This window comes from Trachurus trachurus, assembly GCF_905171665.1.
Source record: "Trachurus trachurus genome assembly, chromosome: 17".
NCBI lineage: Eukaryota > Metazoa > Chordata > Actinopteri > Carangiformes > Carangidae > Trachurus > Trachurus trachurus.
The window spans coordinates 10,533,442-10,556,134 of record NC_139900.1 but is presented as its reverse complement, the minus strand read 5'-3'; the positions used below and the strand labels follow the sequence as shown (position 1 = coordinate 10,556,134).

The 22,693-nt window shown below is 40.7% G+C and overlaps 1 protein-coding gene across 1 annotated transcript in view; it reads right to left on the bottom strand.

Annotated features, from left to right (window-relative positions):
• Nucleotides 1–2,604: 2,604 nt before the first annotated feature.
• The window catches only part of glis1a (GLIS family zinc finger 1a), a gene marked incomplete at its 5' end in the record, with an annotated part of 35,133 nt that continues 15,044 nt past the window's right edge, over nt 2,605–22,693 (bottom strand). Inside the window, 6 exons of the mRNA XM_083991007.1 lie at nt 2,605–3,109; nt 4,221–4,319; nt 6,381–6,514; nt 13,204–13,339; nt 15,463–15,592; nt 18,138–18,251. Coding sequence (XP_083847133.1) covers nt 2,967–3,109; nt 4,221–4,319; nt 6,381–6,514; nt 13,204–13,339; nt 15,463–15,592; nt 18,138–18,251 — 756 coding nt within the window. The 3' untranslated portion in view covers nt 2,605–2,966. The remainder of the gene's footprint in view (nt 3,110–4,220; nt 4,320–6,380; nt 6,515–13,203; nt 13,340–15,462; nt 15,593–18,137; nt 18,252–22,693) is intronic.

The window sequence follows — 22,693 nt, the reverse complement described above, 5'->3', positions numbered from 1 at the left end:
TTATTGATCATTTACACACCTACTACAAACTTATTTAATTTTTCTAATCTGTCATTACGAATCACCATTTTAGCCTGGCACCTATGGTTTTCAATCTGAAATGGCACCAAATTCAGCTAACAGTGCAGTTTGGGGTCGATATAGACATAATATTCAAAGTGATATAGTACTGAGTTGGATACTGAATTTTACCTAGGCCTATTAAAAGTAACAAACTGTAAACACATTTTTTTCTTTTTGTGAATCAATGTGAGGTCCAACATCAACAATTAAAGATTTTTTCAATTACGCAGAATTTCTCTAGGGGGCGGCAGAAGTTACACACTATAGCTTTAAAATGTTAATTGCAATTTGGGGCCCCTAGTGGTCACGGGGCCCTAAGCAAGTGCCCAGCTCGCTTATGCCTTGGGCCGGCTCTGCAGCTGAGCAGCCTCATCCCTGAACAGCTTTCTCTCATAAAACTGGGAAGTACTGCAGGATAAATCATAACTATCATCACCTTTCCTAATGATCAATAGGTGCACATCCTCTGCTATAGGTCGACTCAATCAGGATCTTCAGTGACAATATAAATAAAATATCAACAAAAAATAACTTTAGAGGACACTTAAAAAGCATAAAACATTCAAAAACGTTTAGACACTTTCACAATAAGTGAGAAAAAGTAAGGTGGAAAAATATAAATGATTAAAGCTAAACTATGTGCGCGTCACTGATTACTGAAAATAAACATGATAGCGTGATGAAACCATTGTATGGTACAGCCAGTATTGGAATATCACAATTAACAGTGATACTGGAAAAGCATTATATAAATATGCATAATACACAGTTTCCAATTGTTAACTAATGGATTAAATTATGTTCTAGGGTGGCAGCATTAACAATCTCAAACTTTACCTTACAGATTTACATTCACTTTTTCATTGATGGAGAGTTAATTTTTAAAAAAAGTAGTGAAAAATGTCAAATATTCTCTGATTCCAGCATCAAACGTGATGATTTGCTACTCACTGTCTCATATAACATTATCTTTGGTTTTTAGAATAATATTATGTTAAAATTAGAAAGTTAAAGGAGCATTATCGCAAATACAGCAGTAATAGCATAAAACAAGCTGAAATATGCAAAAGATAGGTCGAGGGGAGCCATAACTAAATTTAACGAGGCTCCTCTCTCTCTCTGACAGCTGCCCACTTGTTTATATCTGATATGCTCCGCCTGGCTCCATCTAGTGGCCGAATTAAGAATTTGGATTTGCGATAATGCTCCTTTAAAGATGTTGTATTCAGCAGTTTTCAGCTATATTTCAATAACCGTCAAGACAAAAATAATAAATGGGACATTAATCGATTAGTCAATCAATCAGGAAAATCAAAGCTATTGTAAAATACTCTGATGCCTTACAACTTACAAGCAAAAACTTATACAAACAAAAGTTTTTATTTATTTAGATTAAAAAAAGACAGGTGCATTTTTATACAGTCTATACACTGTTCAATGACAATAATAAGAAAATCTCTGACTTGCTACAAAATCAGTGTAAACATTTTCTGGTTGGTCCTTTTCTTAACGTCTCTGTGATGAGACAGAGACAAAGAGTGCAGAGAACTTATTGTAAACAATGCACACGTCCCTCAATGAATATAACACTGATAGAAACTGGACAACACAAATAAAAAAGACAATGTGCTCAAGCAACAAAGAGACAAAAAGACAATATTTAAAAAAAGAAAAGAAAAGAAAAAGAGAATGATTATGTTTCTGTTTTTGATTGTTGTTTCGATTACACACATATTAAAACGTCACCTCTCAGGAAAAGTTGTGACTTTTAGTGCTGATTTTTGTTTCGTTGGTAAGTTTTCTCTCTCTCTCTCTCTCTCTCTCTCTCTCTCTCTCTGTTTATATATATATTATAAATGCAGTACCTCATTCAGACACTTGGGGGCAGCACTGCTTCAGTTTACTCTGCTTCAGTCAACAGGTCAACACTTTAGGAAATATTGTAATTTACAACATTAGATGTTCCTATAATGCAACAAAGAAATATCCTTCACATGAAATAACAAGCTCATTTTTACAGAAAGTTTTTTTTTGTACATGTTTTACAAACAGGATTTGATCCAGTAAGTGGGAAGATTGCTACTTGTTCAGAGGCTCATGTTGTCACCTTCACACCTGTTTCCACTGTCCTCCAGTCTTTGTGCAGAGCTAAGCTAACCTGCTATCTATCATATAGATATAAAACGTGGGATCAATACTTGTCATATAACTCTTAAAAAACAACAATGAGCATATTTCCCAAAATGTTGACCTTTTCCTTTAAGGGTTTTGACTGATAAATGCAACATAATGGTTCCCGACCTTTTCGGCCGACAACCTTACAACATTGAACCGTGAGTGTTTGTTTCTCTTTATGACCCAAAAAAAAGGAAAATAAAATGCTTCAATATGTTACAGAAGTAAAGAAAACGAAGAAAAAAACTGAAAAATGAGAATGATGTGTGAGGCAGAACTAAGTCAAACTACGTCTTTTCATCTTTTGACCTCACTAGATTTATTTATTAACCCTTCCCTCCCTCCCTCACTGCATTATAAGACCCCACTTTGTTCATTTCCTGGTGGCAGAGCCAGAGATCTGTCCGACTTTATCAGAGATCAAACTAACAAATGAAGCGTATAGCTCGTTCTATCCAGATCACAAATGCTGTGGTCATCTCTGAATAAAAAAGTCACTGCTATTTACATCTATAATTTGACCTGGTTGGTTTCCTCTTAAAAAAACACCCAGCTCTGCCTTTTTTTTGTTTGTACCGTTCAAACTAAATTTTTCACATCTGTCAAGAAGAAAACGAGAGCGACTTCAGATTTTAACACACAGCATCGTGTGGATGTGATTGTCCGTCACACATTGTTCAACGCCGTACGCTGTTGGAAGAGCAAAGCGAGTGATTGTGATTTTGTGTTCACGAGTCCAGGTAGATGGAGTAGATCTGGTTGAGGCAGCGGTCGACGCCTCCGGCCTGGAAGAGGAAGCTGTCGTCTGGGCAGGGAGACATGGAGTAGCCGCCGCCCGCCTGGCCCTGCAGGTCCTGCAACAGGTCGAACCCTGAGGAGACAAAACAGAAAAACGATTTCTTTTTAAAACAACTCTTTTGTTTTCATGTCGAGGAGAAGTGGACCCGGAGTTATTATGATAATAATCAAGTGTTGCAGCATCATGAAAGGAATTTAAAAACTGGCTCGTTCTGTTTCTTTTTGTATGTTTTAATCATAAGAGTCAGTTCCCCAATCGATCGATCAATCTTTTCTTGGTTGCCAACCAGATAACCAGATAAAAGTTTGTTTCATATTGATTAAAAACAGAAAAGGGAACATCTCAGGGGAAATGATCAGTCCAACAACAAAAAGATAAAACAGACCTGTGCAGATCTTGATTACATCAAAAATACAGGATAAAGTCTGTTCAGTTAAGAAAACATAAGACATGAATTGAACAGGTCTATGACGACAGAAACAGGATTGTCCTGCAGGTGCTCGAAAAAATTGTTTGTTCACCTGTAGAAATGTTTCTTAAAGGGATAGTTCACCCAAAATTCAAATTTCCGAAATACCTCCATAGTGCTCGTCTGTAATGTCCCTCTTGTGTTGAAGCCCCGACATGAGAAATTGCAAATCACGCGAGATTTGCACTGACACAGGAAGAGCAGTGAACTGAGACACTGGGAGTTTCCGCTACAAACAAGCTTAAAATATAGACTTATTTAATTTTTTTCAGAACAATTTCTCATGTCGGGGCTTCAATACAAGAGGGACATTACAGACGAGCAGCATGGAGGTATTTGGATGTTTTTTGGTGTGTCTTTTTGGACGAAGAAAAGTGAGCCCCATTCACAACCATTATATGGACAAGTACTGCTGCGCGGACGCCCCCGTAACTCAGAGAAGGCACAGAGGACTCTGAAACTTCTCCCAGCTCTTAGTCGACAACATGAAGGTGAGTAGATAATGAGTGAAATTTGAATTTTGGGTGAACTATCCCTTTAACAAACAGAGATAACAGAGCATGTTTAAAAAATGAAAAGTGACAGAGTTGAAGTTGAGTAGTTTAACACCTGCCTGAGCATTTATTATAAACTGTACAGAGCTCGTCAGGTGTCAGGGCACAGCGCCCCCCCCCCACAGTGAAGACAGGTGAAAGACACGTTGAACTCTGTTACCTGTGGAGTGCGAGGTGGAGGGGTTCGTGAAGTAACTGGCAGGTTCGAAGCCTCCATCGCTGCCGGGCTGAGACACCTTTCCCTCTCCGTACAGACAGCCTGAGGAAAACACAGAGGAGACGATGACGATGAGAGAGAACAGAAAAGAGAATTTTTTTTTTTTATCTGTTAAAGGGATAGTTCAACATTTTGGCAAATTGGCCCATTGCCATAATCCCTATAGTCATAGCAGTAGGTTTGTTACCTTTAATTGTCGGTGCAAGCTATTTTTAGAACGGCGGAGCAGAGCCGCGAGCTGCTCAGAGCTATGCTATGGAGGCTCATGGGATTTCTTGGTTTCCCTCATCAAACTCATCAAATACACAATCCAACAACTCCAAAACGCTCTGGTGGACAAGTTGTGACCTGCACATTCACCACGCTATGAGATAATAACAGAACGTTACCAGACAGAGTTGTTTTAGAGGTAAATGCAGAGACTACTTGATGAAAAACTGTTCCCAATGGGAACGCGCATCAGCAGTTTTGCATGAATTTCCCTGACGAATGTGCTGACGTAGGGACGAGGGCGGGGACTGCTAACTCCATCAGCTGACAGGAAGTTAGCCAAAACCACCGGATCGCTTACTTCTGCTTTAAGCAAGAAGAATATGCAAATTATAAAAATAAAGAATGCTGAATTCCGTTCTGACTAAAAAAACAATAATAAAACTAAAACAAGATGTGCTGAGCTGTGAAGTGCGAGCGAAGTTCAGTCAGCGTTCAGGTGCAGGAAAAGTGTTGACGGCTCATTAAATGCAGCTACATGATGTGCAATGGTTACTCTCTCCCCCCAGGCTGACGCTGAAGCCTGCCTGGTAAGATTATTATTTTGGGACATGATTGATTGGTTGACTTTAAGTGATTAAAGATACTGTATTTGAGCCAGAGAAGCCAGACTGCTGAGGTGCACAGGGGGCTCATCATCATTTATTTCACAACAACTCGGAACAAGTGTTGTATGTGATGATGTTGTGCGGGCCGGTTTCGGGCTTCAAGTCCCTCAGGTTATTGAAATTTTGGGCCCGTTGAGAACTCTATCTGCTGATGCTGATTTTTATTTTATTTTTATTTTTATTTTTATTTATTTAAAAGGACAACGAGGAGTTTCTATTCGGTTATAAAAAAGTCTCACGTTAATGTGGATGAATCTCCGCTACCCACACTTGTTAATGGGCCCATTTTCGATAAATATATCGTTCTGTCTCTATCGTTATTTTGTTATTATTAGTGGTGGCGGAGATGCTGGTCGAGCCGACCAGCGTTTTTTACTTTCGGTTTCGCAACGAGTCATGAGAATAACGCAGCTGAATCGCCGTTTATGGTCGGAACTACGACGGTATGTGAACCTCTTTGAACCTCTGACTTTAATTCTTGATGAATGAAAACATGAGTCCGTCTTGCGCCGGTCAAAAGAATTTTACGGTGTGCACGGAGGCTCATAAATGTAGTGTGAAAACGCTTCGCTTTTCCAAAACTCCTCGTTGTCCCTTTAAGGAGGACAGTGCACATTAATGAACATAATAAAAGGTAAAAGTGCCAGTGTTAGCCAACGGCTAGTTTCAGACTGTAGTCCTCCTGGCAAGGCGTTAAAAGCCATTAAAATGAACAACAAGGACATAACAACATAATTCATATAGACAGGAAAAACACAAGAAACACAGAAAGTTGGTACACAAATTGGAACGTATCTAAACAGATAATAAAACTACAAAGAGAAACAGTTAACATGACACTACTATAAAAGACAAATAAACAAATAAACAAAAAAAAGAAACAAAAAACAGGAAGTATAGTGCAATTTAGTAAATTTAGGTGAGATGGGCTGTTTACGATGGATAAAATGGATGAAGATGCAACAATGCAAGACCAGAACAGGGTTTCTTGATGGAGTTGTGCTAGGATGGGTTGAGCACCCAACGAAACCAAATATAATACAGTGTGATAAAGTGCTACAGTGCGCAAGAAAAATAAAAATGGTTCTTGCAGCAATGCAAGAACCAGAGCAGGGTTTTTTGTTGGAGTTGTGCTAAGATGGAATGAGAAACACAAACAAGAACCAACAACGGGGGATGCAGATGATGATGCAGATTGTGATGCGGATGCGGATGCTGACTCTACCTTGCTGCTGGGAGAAGACCTGCTGCTGATGGCCGTAGGGCTTCTGGTAGCCCTGCAGCCGGACGTCGGCTCGGTCCGACGAGGAGCTCGCCGGGCTGACCTCGGCCGCCATGAACAGCGATGACGGCCTGTTCCTGTCGACGACACACAGCCCCATGCAGGTGGGGGAGTTACTCAGCGCCCCCCCAAACATTAACATTAAACAAGCGACTGACTCGGTTTTAATGTTGCGGCTGATCTGTGGCCAGTTCACTCTGAATCATTAGTAACTCAATTTGTAGTTTTAATTATTTTTCCATGGCTTCATGACTTGACTCAGTCACAACTTTGAAAACTGTTGTCATGTTATGTCTAGACAGTGTACGTGAGTAAACTGTTTGGAAAAGAAGAGATGTAATAAACAATATACAGTCATGATGAACATTTACAGTTTAGAAAACAGAGGGCGAGCACTTGAGAAACGACCTTCTTAACCCTAAATCGGACACGTAACCACATTGGTAACTTGTTTTTGACAAGAAAAATAAAGTATTTTAGTTTATGTATTATAAATATTTATTTAACCCTCCTGCTGCTGTATCTGTTTCCTTCCTCCATCCTTCCTTCTTTCCTGCCTTTCTCCTTCCTCGAACGAATCTATTCCCTCCCTCCATCTCTCTTTACTTCCTTTTTCCCTTCCCTCTTTCCACAATCCTTTTTCCCTCCCTCCCTCCCTTCGTTCGTTCGTTCCTTCCTCCCTTCCTTCCCTTTGTCCTTCCTTTTTGACCCAATCTATTCCCTCCCTCCATCTCTCTTTACTTCCCTTTTCCCTTCCCTCTTTCCACAATCCTTTTTCCCTCCCTCCCTCCCTCCCTTCCTTCGTTCGTTCGTTCGTTCCTCCCTTCCTTCCCTTTGTCCTTCCTTTTTGACCCAATCTATTCCCTCCCTCCATCTCTCTTTACTTCCTTTTTCCCTTCCCTCTTTCCACAATCATTTTTCCCTCCCTCCCTCCCTTCGTTCGTTCCATCCTTCCTCCCTTCCTTCCCTTTGTCCTTCCTTTTTGACCCAATCTATTCCCTCCCTCCATCTCTCTTTACTTCCCTTTTCCCTTCCCTCTTTCCACAATCCTTTTTCCCTCCCTCCCTCCCTTCCTTCATTCGTTCCTTCCCCCCTTCCCTTTGTCCTTCCTTTTTGACCCAATCTATTCCTCCCCTCCTTCTATCTTTCCTTCCTTTTTCCCTTCCTTCTTTCCTCCCTTCTTTCCCTTCGTCCTTCCTTCCTTCCTTCCTTCCTTCCTTCCTTTCTTCCTTGACCCAGGAGGACAACAGGAGGGTTAACTTTATCTATATTTGTAAACTTTTATATCCTATATTTATATACCTCTTGAAAAATGATGAAAGAGTGAAGAACCACATGTGGTAACTTCACTGACCTTGATTTGGTCCGGGGGGGTTGAAAATGTGAATTTCCAAGTATTTAAAAATGAGTGCCCTTTAAAAAGTTATAAACACAAGTAAATCAAATATAATGTAGATTAAAATCTGTCTATATAGTTTCTATCTATCTATTGTAGTTATTTATAAACTTGATTTCACTGAACTTTGACCCAAATCTCTGATCTAATCACAACCAGACCGAGAGCTTCTCAGCAACTTCAGGCAGATAATCATTAGCTGCCAATGTGGCCACAGCTGTTATCACACACAAACATGTGAATACTTCAGCCCGTGTACAAACAGTACAGTTTATATAAGTAAGTATTTCCACCTCAGGGGGAGGGGGTTGCGGGGGGTTAAGGGGGGGGTAGTAATGCAGGCGTGCTTTGTGCGGCGCTGTATCCATCGCTATGCTGCAAGAATGTGCTGAGTGTGCACAAACACAGTCTGACTCAACATGGAAACGAATGAGTCAGTTGAGCCAAGTCGACAAGAAGAAAGAAAGGCGGTCAAATCTCTCTCCAAGGAGATATGCAGCTGAAAACCCCCAGTATGGTATTCGAGTCCCCCCCCCCCCCCCCCCCCCCTCCCCGCCTCCTTCCTCCTTCAAAGCTCTCGCTCTCTGAATTTCATGTGGCCTGAGAACTCTGCTCCGATGATGTACTGTAGTATATTGGTCCCCCGAGAGCCAAATGGCCTTGGTTTCTGCTGGAAGGGTTTTAGAGGACTTCATAAACAAGCCAAACCTTGTCAGAGATACTGATGGCTGCTGGCCCGAGCACCTTCTATACAGTACGTGCATCTGACCAGCTATGAAAAAAAAAAGAAGAGAATGATTGGAGATTTCTTTACATATCTATCATTTGTCATCCCCAGGTCTCTTTATTACCCATTTCCCATGTCAAATGCTATTACATTTAATTTAACAGTCTGTGCTTTCAGTGGAGAAACTCAATAAAAGCCAAAATTAATCAGAAGGACTTTTTTGAAACCCAAACTGATATAAGTTACAGATGGCCGTGGCTTCCCAAGGTAATAAAATCCAGGCTTTGTATAGGATTATGTAAACAAAGTGGGCTTTGATATACTATGACTGTCGAAATGAATGTGGCACGATGACTACGAGCCCCAAGAATCCAACACTTCTCTGGGTTTCCACCCCGCGGCGGCCCCCTGAACCAGCAGTGCTGACCTTAACTATAAACAACCAGGCTGTTCCTCGGCTTACATTCTTGCGACGCTGCAACAACATAGCTGGGATGTCTGAGTCGTGAGCCGTGTGTGTGAGCGCCGTGGACCTGCCGGGTCGATTCCTCTGTTTTGTGGCCGTCGTGCCCAAAAAACCTCTCAGATGCATGAGCTTAACGGAGAGAGAGAGAGAGCCCACGCCTGAGGGAGCGGCTGTCAGCACAACCTCAGGAAACTGTTCCTCTGATCATATTTTAGCAGCTAAACCCCCTCATCACTAAATTTTTTTTCTCTCTTTCTTTCCTACTAACTACAGCCAGCTGCCCTCCTTATATCTGGAATGAGAGGAATCCTGCTTGCAGAATTTAAGATCTTATGTTTATAGGCACTTTATACTGTACACAAGCTCTGCCTTAATCCACGGCTGCTTTTTTAATAGCAACATACTTGGGCTGGATCAGAGGAGGGGATGAGTAGGTTTACCAGAGGTGCCAGCGTGCGCACGCAAAACTTATCTGTTTTCGGGGTTTTGGCAGCGCAGAAGCTGCAGAGCGTTTCTGTAATATAGATTTACTGGATCTCAGAGGATCATGGTGAATGTATGTAATGCAGATGGAGATTTAATGTGAGCCCAGGCACTACCAATTAGGCACTTAGAGAAACTTATTGCATGTTAGTGCTGCAGAAAAAAAACACAAAAATGTGTGGACATGTCAAACATTTCAGTTAAACCAGCTATTTGGATCCGATGTCACTCGGAGCTCCTGCAGCGTAAACTTTCATTTCTTCTCTTTCCTTCAAATTGTATAATAGCGTTTCTGTGAGAGCCATCCCAATGTTTAGTGCGTCTGTATGTGATGGACTCCAAAAAAGCCCATCCAGCTCTTCACCAGCCCCTCTCCTCCCCCCGTTTGGCCGCAAAACACACAAACACTGCACATCACAAATACTCGTTGATGGACAAGCCCTCAGCGCGCGGGGCCTCTGAATCCCTCAAGTATTAAATAATTAAAAGACGTCAAAATGGCTCGTCCCGGCCAGAGTAAACACGCGCCTGGCTATGAGGTCAGAGCCCGATGCCGGCTGTGCTGTGAAGCAAAGATAATTTACTTTCACGTGTTTAACGTCTCGCTAAGTCATTTGGGGGAAAAACAAGTGCTTGTCTGGTATTGGCTTTGGCAGGCCGTCGTGTACTGCGGGCACCAGTGGGATTCTATGACATCCTCAGTCTCTATAAAGAGACGTCAATGGACAGATTGTGCATAGCTTATGGAAGCTCTGGCTGCAAAAAGCTTTGAGGCAATGGAGGCCGGACTGATGCTGCATTAATCAAAGCGCAGTTATATGTTCTGAAAACACACACACACACACACACACACACACACACACACACACACACACACACACACACACACACACACACACACACACACACACACACACACACACACACACACACACACACACACACACACACACACACACACACACAAATACACACACACGGACACCTGAAAATCTAATTAAAGGGACTCAAGTCGAGAAATCCAGGTGTAGTGCTGCTGCTGCTGCTGCTGCTGCTAAAGCATCTGGAGGGATTTAGGTGTTTACACTGTAAATTCACTTTCCATGACTTTTCATCCACTGTAGTATTTTGTAGTTTGGATTTACGTCTCTATCCGTCTCTAAACAGTCCTTCCATCAAGGTCCATTCCCATGAATGTCTTTTTTCTTAATCATGTCAGTGTCTTTTTGTGCAATTTCAAAAAAGAAAAGAAGTGTTTTGAAGGACGTCCCGATCCATAAATGTTAAAACAAGATTCAAACCAGATTTGAACATCAAAACAACTTGTCCAGGATTTCCAAGGCTCCTTTCAAGCTCCTCCCAACAGTGTCCTCACACTTCAACCAACAATAATATGCATTATCATTAATAATATTACATCTTGTAGGGGTTTTAAAAAAAGAGAAAGCAGAAGTCCAAGGTTCGCTGACTGGAAAATTCCCAAAGGTTTCCACTGAGTCTCATCTGTGGATGAAAATATGACAAAATGCAGCTGAAAGCTCTGTTAATTTTTCCAGGTAGTTGGACCTTGTGTAGAGGAATGTCTTAATTCGAGAAGATTATGCACCAGTGTTTAAAGAAATGTGTGAAAACCTCAAGTTTAAAAAAAAAAAAAAAAACCTTAATATGTGTGAAATCGTGTTCAGAGAAAGAGGGAAAGAAAAAAACAAAACATCTTGACACTTTTGCCAAGACCTGGTCCAATTTCACAAGAAAATATGTGCATCATATGTGAGGATTTTATTTCATTTATTAAACCGCAAAAAAATGTTATCTTGGCCCTTATCGACTCTCTTTTATGGAGTAAGTGCCTTTCTTGTTACTGTTGTGACAATAAAAGTTAGTTTACAGGCAAACCTTCAATGACCAATGATTTGAGGCCATATTGTCCAGAAACTGCAGCCTGGAGGCTTTCAGCTGTATCTTTTTAGTCTCACTTCTACTTTTATACTTGGCAGACAAAATTTGTCTCAGTTTACAGTACACATAAGTTCTGCGGCCTCCAACTACCCAATCAGCGCAACCACAAAGCCATAACTCCATCTCTGGTGATAATGTCTCTGGTTTATTCAAGAATGCATAAAGCTCACATCGCTCTCTCTCTCCCTCTGATTCCCAGACGAGAAGAGAGAGCCGGAGTTAAGTGACTGCGAAATCTTTAAGAGTCGCATCCAAACTGGGCTTTGATGGCGTCCACGTATTTGAGGTTGAAATAGGATTTTGGGGTTTGACATCATCACACAGGGAGGGACTGCTCAGAAGTGTTGGGTAGTTGAAGAAAAAATAAAATGCTTCAGCGAACGCCAGAGTCGTCAAGCGAGTACGCTTAAGACGCATAAAAAAGGCAGAAGCAGATTTTTTTTTTTTTTTTTTTTTTATGCAGCAAAAAAACACCCGAGAATACGCGGCTGTAAGAGGAGATCTGACATGAAGAGAGCAGCAGAAAATTGTGGTCAGTTTTCACTATTTTTATCTCCAGTAGAAAATAGCTCCAAATGAAAACTGCCAAATTCAAATGAAATCCCATTCAGCTCCATTGTACTGGGTTGGCAGCAGAAGTCAAAGCATCAGATAACGCAACACGCTGCCAGACACCACGAGGGGTAGAAGCAGGAAAATATGTTTTAAGATTTTTTATTCTATTTTTTTTTATTTAACATGGATGAACTGACCATTTAAATTTGCCTGTTTGCCTCTGGGTACATCGTTAAGTGTTATTAAAGTACTCTGCCTTCCAAGGAATAAAAAGCAATCACATTTTAAAAATGAACAATAGAGAAAATAAACCATATCAAAAATATTCATATATTTGTAATTTATTGTTTTGCAGCTGTATTTCATGATTTGAGAAGTCATTTTGCTTAATGGTTAGTTCGGTCTGCAAATCTCAGTGCAAAACCAATCAATTATTTCAAAATGGGAGGAAGAATTAAAGGGATATTTCAACATTTTGGCAAATTGGCCCATTGCCATAATCCCTATAGTCATAGCAGTAGGTTCGTTACCTTTAATTGTCGGTGCAAGCTATTTTTAGAACGGTGGAGCAGAGCCGCGAGCTGCTCAGAGCTACGCTATGGAGGCTCATGGGATTTCTTGGTTTCCCTCATCAAACTCATCAAATACACAATCCAACAACTCCAAAACGCTCTAGTGGACAAGTTGTGACCTGCACATTCACCACACTATGAGATAATGTAACAGAACGTTACCAGACAGAGTTGTTTTAGAGGGAAATTCATACAAAACTGCTGATGCGCGCTGCGTTCAGGGACAGTTTTTCAGCAAGCAGTCTGTGAATGTACCTCTAAAACGGACCTGTTTCGTAACGTTGTGTTATTATCTCATGGCGTGGTGAATGTGCAGGTCACAACTTGTCCACCAGAGCGTTTTGGAGTTGTTGGATTGTGTATTTGATGAGTTTGATGAGGGAAACCAAGAAATCCCATGAGCCTCCGTAGCGTAGCTCTGAGCAGCTCACGGCTCTGCTCCACCGTTCTAAAAACAACTTGCACCGACAATTAAAGGTAACAAACCTACTGCTATGACTATAGGGATTATGGCAATGGGCCAATTTGCCAAAATGTTGAACTATCCTTTTAAGCATTGACAACGCATCTTATACCGTCAATAATGGACTTTTTGATTTCACACTCACCCCTCTCTCATGCTCCCCGGGCTGTTGGCGTCAAAGTTTCCCTCTAAGCCCTGATACCTGGGGCAGGTGTCTGCTGATGGGGGCAGAAACTCTGACGTTGGCCTGTTGTGGACGGTGCTGCTGTTTGAGTACACACCTGAAACAGAGACGTATAGATATTATAGGAGTTTATTTCAAGCTTTGCTTTGCTTTGTGCAGTGGGAACCAATAAAGTCTCAGCTCCAAGACCAGAAATTTGGATTTTTAGTGTAGATACACATGTCAGAGAGGGATGGTGAATTATGTTTTCTTTGTTTTGGATCAGAGGTGATTTCATTTCAGCTCTCTCTCGCTCTCTCTCTCTACAACTGTCAGTGATGTCACAAAATGACGATGACTAATGAGCGTTTGAAATCTCCGTTTACTATTACACTACCAAGTAAAACTGCCGGCCAGGCCTCACTTAGCGCTGGCGAAGAAACAAGAGTCTTGTTCAGTTTTTCTTTGTGGTACATAACAGTGCAGATGTTCGATTACGATGTTTACTTATACTAATAAAAGTGTGTATCTAAAATAAAACTCTGATATTTTATGGATGTGGAGGCTAATAAAGAGAAATAAAGCGGCTTTATTTATTTTGCACTTGCAGTAACCTGTTATTATCATTTCTATTTGCCTATTGATATACTATCAACAGCTCCCAGTGCTACTTGAACATCTGCGTTTTTGTTCCTGTTCTTACTTTCATCTACTCTATTTTTATCTTCACCTTTTTATCAAATATTTACAAATCTTGTTGTGTGGTCGTTACGAGACGGAGTTGTTTTAGTTCCGGTCGGGGACAGTTTTTCATCAAGCAGTCTCTGCATTTGCCTCTAAAACAACTCTGTCTGGTAACGTTCTGTTATTATCTCATAGCGTGGTGAATGTGCAGGTCACAACTTGTCCACCAGAGCGTTTTGGAGTTGTTGGATTGTGTATTTGATGAGTTTGATGAGGGAAACCAAGAAATCCCATTAGCCTCCATAGTGTAGCTCTGAGCAGCTCATGGCTCTGCTCCGCCGTTCTAAAAATAGCTTGCACCGACAATTAAAGGTAAGAAACCTACTGCTATGACTATAGGGATTATGGTAATGGGCCAATTTGCCAAAAATGTTGAACTATCCCTTTAACATGTTTAACTTTATTTCAAAGTGTGTCACATATTGTTTGTAAAAAAAAACGGGCTATACAAATAAAATTGCCTTGCCTTGACTAACTGGGTGATTTGGAAACAGGAGCAACATTTCATCATGTTTCAGCTATTTTTAGCCAAAATATGAATTACTTGTAAACACACTGAGAGAGAGAGAGGAGATTTAATAACTCTGCTGTGGTGGTTTCAGAAGCATCTTAATTTAATAACTTTTTTTCATTAAAACTTGTCACCACATTGTAACAGCTCAAACGCAGCCGACAACGGTTTCCTCTGTAGTTTCTGCCTGGAGTATTCATTTAAAAGCATATCACATATTGCTGCTCGCCATCAGCAGGCCTTTCAACACTTGGATCTGACTTTGAGTTACGGCCCCGTTGACGATGATAGGATGTGTCACCGTACGACCAGCATTCATAAATTAAGAAATGTACACACTCAGGTATGTACATAAGGTCTCGGGCTCTAACATTTGGCCCCTTCTGATAAGGATAAAGTCCTCTTGGGACATTTTCAAAATTAAACACTGACATGCTTGTTTCACCCTGGATAAACATAGCTCGTAGTGTGCTGTTTGAGGCTTTTCCCTCAAAGTCTTCTGGGTAGAGCTGCAAGTAGTCTGAAGTAATAGACATGGACAGCTCTCCTGGACACTCTCTCCTCTCTTTTGCCAACTGAGCCTCAATGTACCTGACAGCTTCTTGATCCCGGTTCAGCCATTGAAAGGGAAAGAAAAAGAGCTTGGCTGGAAAACGGGGTTTGGAGAAGCTGAAGGACGAGGCGGGGAGAGGGCCAACTTGCCCGCAGTCAGTGCCCGGTAATTGGACAAGGTAAACACTGGCATGATGAGCTATCATCGAAGGAATGGGGAGAGGGGCGGGAGAGGAAAAGGAGCAAATGAGGCCATGGGAGGAAATTAAAGAGACAGCTTAACAACCCAGGTGTTTGGCCAATTACACCCCCCCCCCCCCCCCCCCCCCCTTTTTTTTTTCTTTGTTTTCACACTTTTCCAGAGAGAGAGAGGTGTTGGAGGCTAAACACAGATTTTCACTGCTTTTTTTCGCTACCGTTTCATCTGCGCATACCTGTGAAGTCATCTAAGGCCGGTAGAGGTGAGCTGTTTCCTTGGTGCGAAGGGGCCGTGGAGCCGTGGAGATGCTGCCTCGCCAGACAATCGCTCAAAATGTCCGACTCCAGCATTGTGTGCACTTGAACCTGTCAATAAGACAAAACACAGATGTTCACGCCACGGAGGAGTGTAATACGGCACATTTAGTATCATGTTTTCACGTTGGATGGAGGGAATGAAAATGATTATGATAAAGCTGTAGTTTAGCTGTTTTCCAGTTGTTGTTCTCTTTTTTTCTCCAGCTGTTTGCCAACACAACTTCCATGAGCTAAATTTTAAAGTATTCACTTCTCTTTTGATTACATAGGCCTACAGTACATCAATTGAAAACACGTTGAGTTTTCTGCAGGCGGTTTTCTACTGTTCATTCTTTATAAATGATGTTTGCACCATATGCCTGGTTCTTGTTTTGTCTAGCGATCCAGCTTCTTGAAGAACAAACTCCAGAAATCTTGTTAGGCAATCTTTATTCCAAGATGTTCTAACAAAGTTAAAGCAAGACAATTTACTTTATTATCTAGCGTTAACAGAGCCATCCCCCAGGACTTTCCAAAACAATTTACGGAGAGCTCCAGGACTTAGAAGAAGCTCGCGAAGGACACCCCAGGAACCACAAAAGAGCAGTGAACAATCATCGAAAAATGTCCTCTCCGACCGTGAGCGTTTATGAAGATGCAAAACTTCAAGAGCTGTGACACATCAGCTAAGAGAAATGTATAACCGTATGGAGTTTTATGAAGTGCGTGTTTGATATTTCAAAGTCCCGGCGTTGAGCCCCCGCAGGATTTACTGCAGCGCAGGGCGTGTTAGCCATGTCACAACTTACAAGCACACGTGGTTGTGTTTAAACCAAACAAGGCATGGGAATACACAGAAAGCCCCAGTGTCACTCATGGTCCACAGAAAACAAACAAGGCCCAGATAACACTGAACAATAGGCTCCCTATTCTGACTTCCAGGGAGTGTGTATAATACTTTGTTTTGTTGTATTTCATCCTACTGAATCACAAACATGCTTCCTCTCTCCTGCCGCTGCCGCTGCTGCTGCTGCTGCTGCTGCTGCTGCTGCTGCTGCTGCTGCTCTCCATCTCTTTGTGAGAAGAACAGGAGTCGATCACGGAGCGAGTGAGCGTGTTACCCAAAACCACTGACCTCTGAGAAATCAACGTTTTGAATCGTACATAAAGAACCATGTCACTGTAAAAACCCAACTATTTGGAAGAGTAATATACTTTTAATGCCTAAGGGGTTTAAAAAAAAAAAAACTCTTTTCAATTCTCTGGATATTGACTTTCATCAGGTAAGACTCAGAAAATCTAATCAAGATACAACGGAGGAGAAAATAGTTTCACTTTGCGTTTCCCCCGTTCGTTGTCACTCTTTCTCTTCACTATCGATGCAGTCAAGACCCCTTTTCTGTTCAACTTTCTCTCTGCTGCCTTGTCAAAGTATTAATACGCTCTTACACAGATGCATTTTATATATCTCCCTCTCTCTGTCTGTAATGAGCCTTTTATTTTATTTATTCATTTATTCATAAAACCGTGTTACGAAAGCTTCCTCCTTATCACTCAGCCGTGCTTTCTTGGACGCTCACAATCATGGCTCAGCCTCAATATCATCCAAAAATCATAGTGAGTTAGGAAAAACATCTTTTTATTGGAAGGATTTCAATTTCAATTCTCAGGTTAGTTTGCATTGGAAAGTTATTTGACTGCAATTTTCACTGCTTTTAACCTTTATTGTTCTCTTGGTGACATTTGTTGCTCTTGTTGCAAACATCTGCACGGTTTTCTGTAAAAATTGTTCGATTTATTGTTTTTTTTTTTTTAATTATATATATGAATATATCTTTTCCATTGATTTTAACTGATTGATTTCTGTATGTCTGTATCTCAGCACCTTTCTCAATGTGATTTCTGGGGATTTAAATAAGTAAAAGATGATAATAATGATGTAATGTTCAGCTTCTGTTGTTATGTTCACTCACACATTTGTACCTAAAATATCAATCAATCAAATTTGTGATTATTAGACAGTAAAAGTTTTTTTTTTTAAGTAGGTAGACGTCATGTACTGTAGATTTAGGTTGATCAATATCTTTGAATTTAACCATTTTTGATGTAGAATTTTGGTAGAAATGTCCCTAAAACAGCCTTAATTTATACCACAGGTGATAATATACGCAGCAAAATTGTCCTATTGTCATTAAAGGGTCCAACACTGATGCACAGGAAGCTGAGGTGAGAGATGTGACCATGACCATTTACCTAACACCTCTGGTTCAAATCCAGCTGTGCACCACTGTCTCCTGCACAACAGAAGCCCCAGTTGCTTTAAAAAAAAAAAAAAACATAAAATAATCTATTTAAAACCCCGTCTTTTTCTGCTTTCACTACATTTCATTCACTCCTTTTAAACCACACTGCTGCTGTTGCTGCTGGGCCACCACGTCTAATCTAATAGAGTCTAACCTAATCTATTCTCAGAGGCATGGGGAGGTTTTATTAAAGAGTCTTGTCACTGATGCCAGTGGTCAGAGCAGTAATCGTACCCCTGCTCTCGGATAAATGTCCGACGTATAAAACAAAAACACAAAAAACACAAACTAACTAATTGTTCTGTTGGTACCTTGACCTCTCTCTCCTGCAGGCCTTTGGCTGAATGAGCCTTGACGTGTTTCCGTAGCGAGCTGGGGTCGGTGTAGCGTTTGGTGCAGCCCGGGATCTGACAGGCGTACGGCTTCTGTGAACGGAGAAACCACAACAACAGGCCGTGAGAGAGAGACAGAGAGAGTCACAAAGGAAATGAAAATAAAATGAAAATAAATTGCAGCGCTGGCTTTTCATCCCTCTGTCATGTATCATCAGTCTGTGGAGTTTATTGTGTTGTTTTGCGATGATGCTGTGCCCTGCAATATCTTCCCCAGTGCTCAAAGGAACTGCACTCCAGGTGTAGTAGTCAGATGCACTCTGCAAGAGGAGCAATGAAAAGTACAAAACCTACTTTTTTGCAGTAGCTTTGTCTACTTCAGTACTGATGTTAAGTCATTTCCCTCGACGCTGAGGGACTGAGACCAAAAACCTCACATTTATCTTAAGGGCTTCAAATCAATGCAACATTTTTTTTTGCTGTCAAGCTCCATTTTAGCTGCTGGGAAAACAAACCTGACAAGAAGAAATATGAATATGCCACAAAACAGCACAATATGCAACACAACAATAGCATTTTTTGAAAGGGTGTATGAAAGGTTTTAGGATTATGGTTTATAAAGTGGTGCAGGCTGTGGCCCTTCTCCTCTGCGCTGTTCGAATAACACACAACTTAAGACTTCATCATGTCTTCTTTAGCAAAAACAGACCCGCGCATCTTCATGTGTCACAACACTCACCACGCAACGAGGTTAATGCAGGCGCACTGGATGATGTCAAAACATAAAATATAATAGTGTTTACAAATAAGAGGACAAGTTTGGCGCAGGCTCGTCCAGATGGGTCACAGGTGTCGACGCTGTGTACAGTAACGTGTTGTGTACGACAGGCGGGAACATTCAGGATAAATATTGTAAATGCCGCTATTTGGCGTGACAACTGCACGAACAAACAGTGATTGGACGGAGATGTAGATCGTGTCAACATTTTACCTAACGTGATCCTGGGGCTGAGAGTGGAGTGTATTTACCTTTCGTCTGCAGGCTTAAGGAGAGGAAGAGAGAGAGGAGAGGAGAGGAGAGGAAGAGAGAGAGGAGAGGAGAGGAGTTAAGAAGAACAGCTCAGATCAGATGTGTTTTTTCCTGCTCAGCCATAAATCAGTGCATTCATTCATTCAAGCAGAATCAGAAACCAGACTTAATGCAAGAGGTTAGTAGACGGCACAATATCCCATATAGAAATGTAATATATAACATGTACTGTAGTATATGTATAAACAGAGATGGACAGAGTACTCGACCCCAGTACTTGAGTAAGTATACTACTGTAATACTACTGGTCAAAATGTACTCTGTTACAAGTAAAAGTAGCTCAGTCGACACGTTACTTGAGTAAGATGAAAAAAAAAGTACTTGCTTTTAAAGGTACTTAAGTATCCAAAAGTACATGCTTTTAAATTTACTTTAAAGCAGAAGTAAGTGATATATTTGTGTTAATATAAGTCTTAAATAGTTATATCTTCCGACAGCAATCACTTTCATAGAGTGTTTGGACTGAAACACGGGTCTGTCAGTCACTCTGCTCTGCTCTGAGCCGAAGAGAAAACATTTATCGTATCCTACAGTTTTTATCCAATGAGGAGAGAGAACGGCATGCAGGGCTGTGTGTGCAGCCAAGGAACGCCGTGAATGTGGTGACGTAGCGACGAGGACTGTTATGGTGCGTTCAAGGAAACTCGTATTTTTCCGACCGTGAAGTGGTACCAGTTCGATCTGGTACGAGTTCACCGGTCGGAAGTTACGAGTGGCCGTTATAGTGACTTTCACCGGTAAAACAGGTCGGAAAAACACGAGTTCAAAAGCCTGCCTGGAACGCAGCATTAGCGAAAACGACCGGATCACTCACTTCTGCTTTAAGTAAGAGTAAGAGTAAATTTCTTGTTTTTCACATCAATGAATTACTATAATTTTTTCTAAATGAATTTAAGGAGCTTTTAACTCTTGTTTCTGAGAATGAACTCTTTGAAAGCAGCTGCTCTGATGTGCTGCTTTTAGGGGTTAGGGTTTCCTTCTTTGACAAACACAGCTTGTGTCCAATAGGATTTTAGAAGAAAAAAAATAGCAGACCTGAAAGTAACAAGTACTTTTCAGCCTTCCTAGAAATTAACTCGAGTAAAAGTAAAAAATATTTGTCTTGGAAATGTATTCAAGTAAGAGTAATAAGTACCAGAGAAATCTAATACTCAAGTAAAGTACAAATCCTCTGGATATGTACTCAAGTACAGTACTCAAGTAAATTTACTCCGTTACTGTCCACCAATAAACTTCCTCTGGATATGTGAAGACTGTTTTTTATAGTTTATAAACTATAAATGATGGTAAATTTTGAAAGTGTGCATGTATTAGAAATATTTATGAAGGATTTTTATGATAAAGCATGTTGTGATTATAAACTGTAGGTCAATTATACAATGATAATATGTTAAACATGCTAGTTTCTTTCAAATTAATGATTATATTTAAACATGTCTTTCCTCCCATTCTGCATAAGTGACCTCACGCTTGTACTCTACTGTTTATAACATCAATACTTTGGGATGTATATATATTTATGTATCATATCTCTATAATAGAATCATGCATAAACATATATTTATCTATATGCACAATATATAAATGTCAATGTGATATTGTCCCAATTTTTAATAGTTTGCACATGTCGTATGTGGAAATTCATATGAATATGTATATAACATTTGCATATGGGACACGTTGTTTAGATTTATCTTCACCTGTTCCAGCAGCAGAATATATTCCATGCAAGAAGAAGCAGTAGGTATGAGTAGAGATGTTTTAACACCATTAAACTAAGGAAGCATAGAAACAAAAGGCTGTTTTCTGTTACTGGGGCTGCGTTCCCTGTATTTCACAATTTCATCGGAGCTGTGAGTTAGGATGAGTTAACGAGACCATTTCCATGAATCTAATGCCTTACAGATTTTTTCCCCTCTTCACCATTACTCACCATTCAACCAGGTGGAGTGAATTAAGTTTCCATGAAACCACATGTACAGAATTTAAGTATCAAGATCTGAGCATTAAGAATAATAACACTGATAATAATGGTAAGAGCAACAAAATACTTAATAATACTTTGAACCGACTAATGCTTTGCTCATTAAAACCAATGGCTCTAAAACGCAAAGTTCAAAACAGCACTTGGTCAAAAACAAATGAGTAACATCCAAAAGTCCAAATCTGATCCAGAGGAAAACAACAAACATACAAACAAACAAACAAACAAACAAAACCATCATACTAATATTGGTATTAATGTAGTTATTACGAGTTATGATGTCAGATTGTGACCTGTTCACCTGTGTTGTAGCCTACTATTTTCTACTGTTCAGTTTTCCCAGATTGTTTGTGCTTTTCTTTTCTTTTCTCGTCAAGAATTTAAATGAAATCTAAACATTTCAAACTTTCGGCAATTAGACATAGATCTTGCACCAGAGCGTGTAATCCTCCTCCTCCTCCTCCTCCTCCTCCTCCTCCTCCTCCTCCTCCTCCTCCTCCTCCTCCTCCTCCTCCTCGGTGCCTAACTTTACATGCTGGCAGGAATTGGGCAACATATCTTTGTTCTTTCCAAACTGAACAATATTCCCTGGGAGAGCAGCTCAGGGCTCCATGAATCAAAACAGATCAACTCTGAATGAAGTGCTGAGCTCTAACTGTCTTTCTTAAAATGCAGCGCCACGTACAGTGGTGACACCGTTTCGTAAGATTGAGGTATTGTGTAAAAACGCACAAAGATAAATGTCTGTATGCATGTCTGTGTGTGTGTGTGTGTGTGTGTGTGTGTGTGTGTGTGTGTGTGTGTGTGTGTGTGTGTGTGTGTGTGTGTGTGTGTGTGTGTGTGTGTGTGTGTGTGTGTGTGATAGAGACTGAGAATTTGTTTTTTTATTTGCTACTTTGATCGATATAATTCATCATCATGCTCCATTATTGCTGATTTTAGTTACTGACCAAGTCATTATTGTCTTATAAACACATCTGAAACGCAAACAAAGACACAAATCAATCATAAACTGGTGTTTATATTGTTTCTAAAGTCTGATTTTCATGTTATGTGAACTGCAGATTGTTTGTAGAGACACGACTACATGAGGTTTAGAAACAAATCTCCAACATTTATAACACAATACAAGTTATTTAGTCAAACTCAAAGTGAACTGCGCTGACACCAGTCTTTTCCCCGGCTGCTTGTTATGCTATATTCACCAATTACTTACATTCAGACAATCTTCACACTGGGCCAGATGTGATGGCGCCAGATGTGTCTGATTCCTCATTTTGTGACGCAACTGGCGAAGCCGCTATCGGCCGGCGTTGAAACCACAAAAAGGGAGAGAGAAAATCTTTCGCTTTCTCCTCTCGTTGCACTTTACGCTGCTGCTGCTGCCGCCGCCACGGTGCAATGTACAGCTTCATGTCATCCGTGTAATAGGAGATCTGATTTGTTGGATTACCGCTAAGT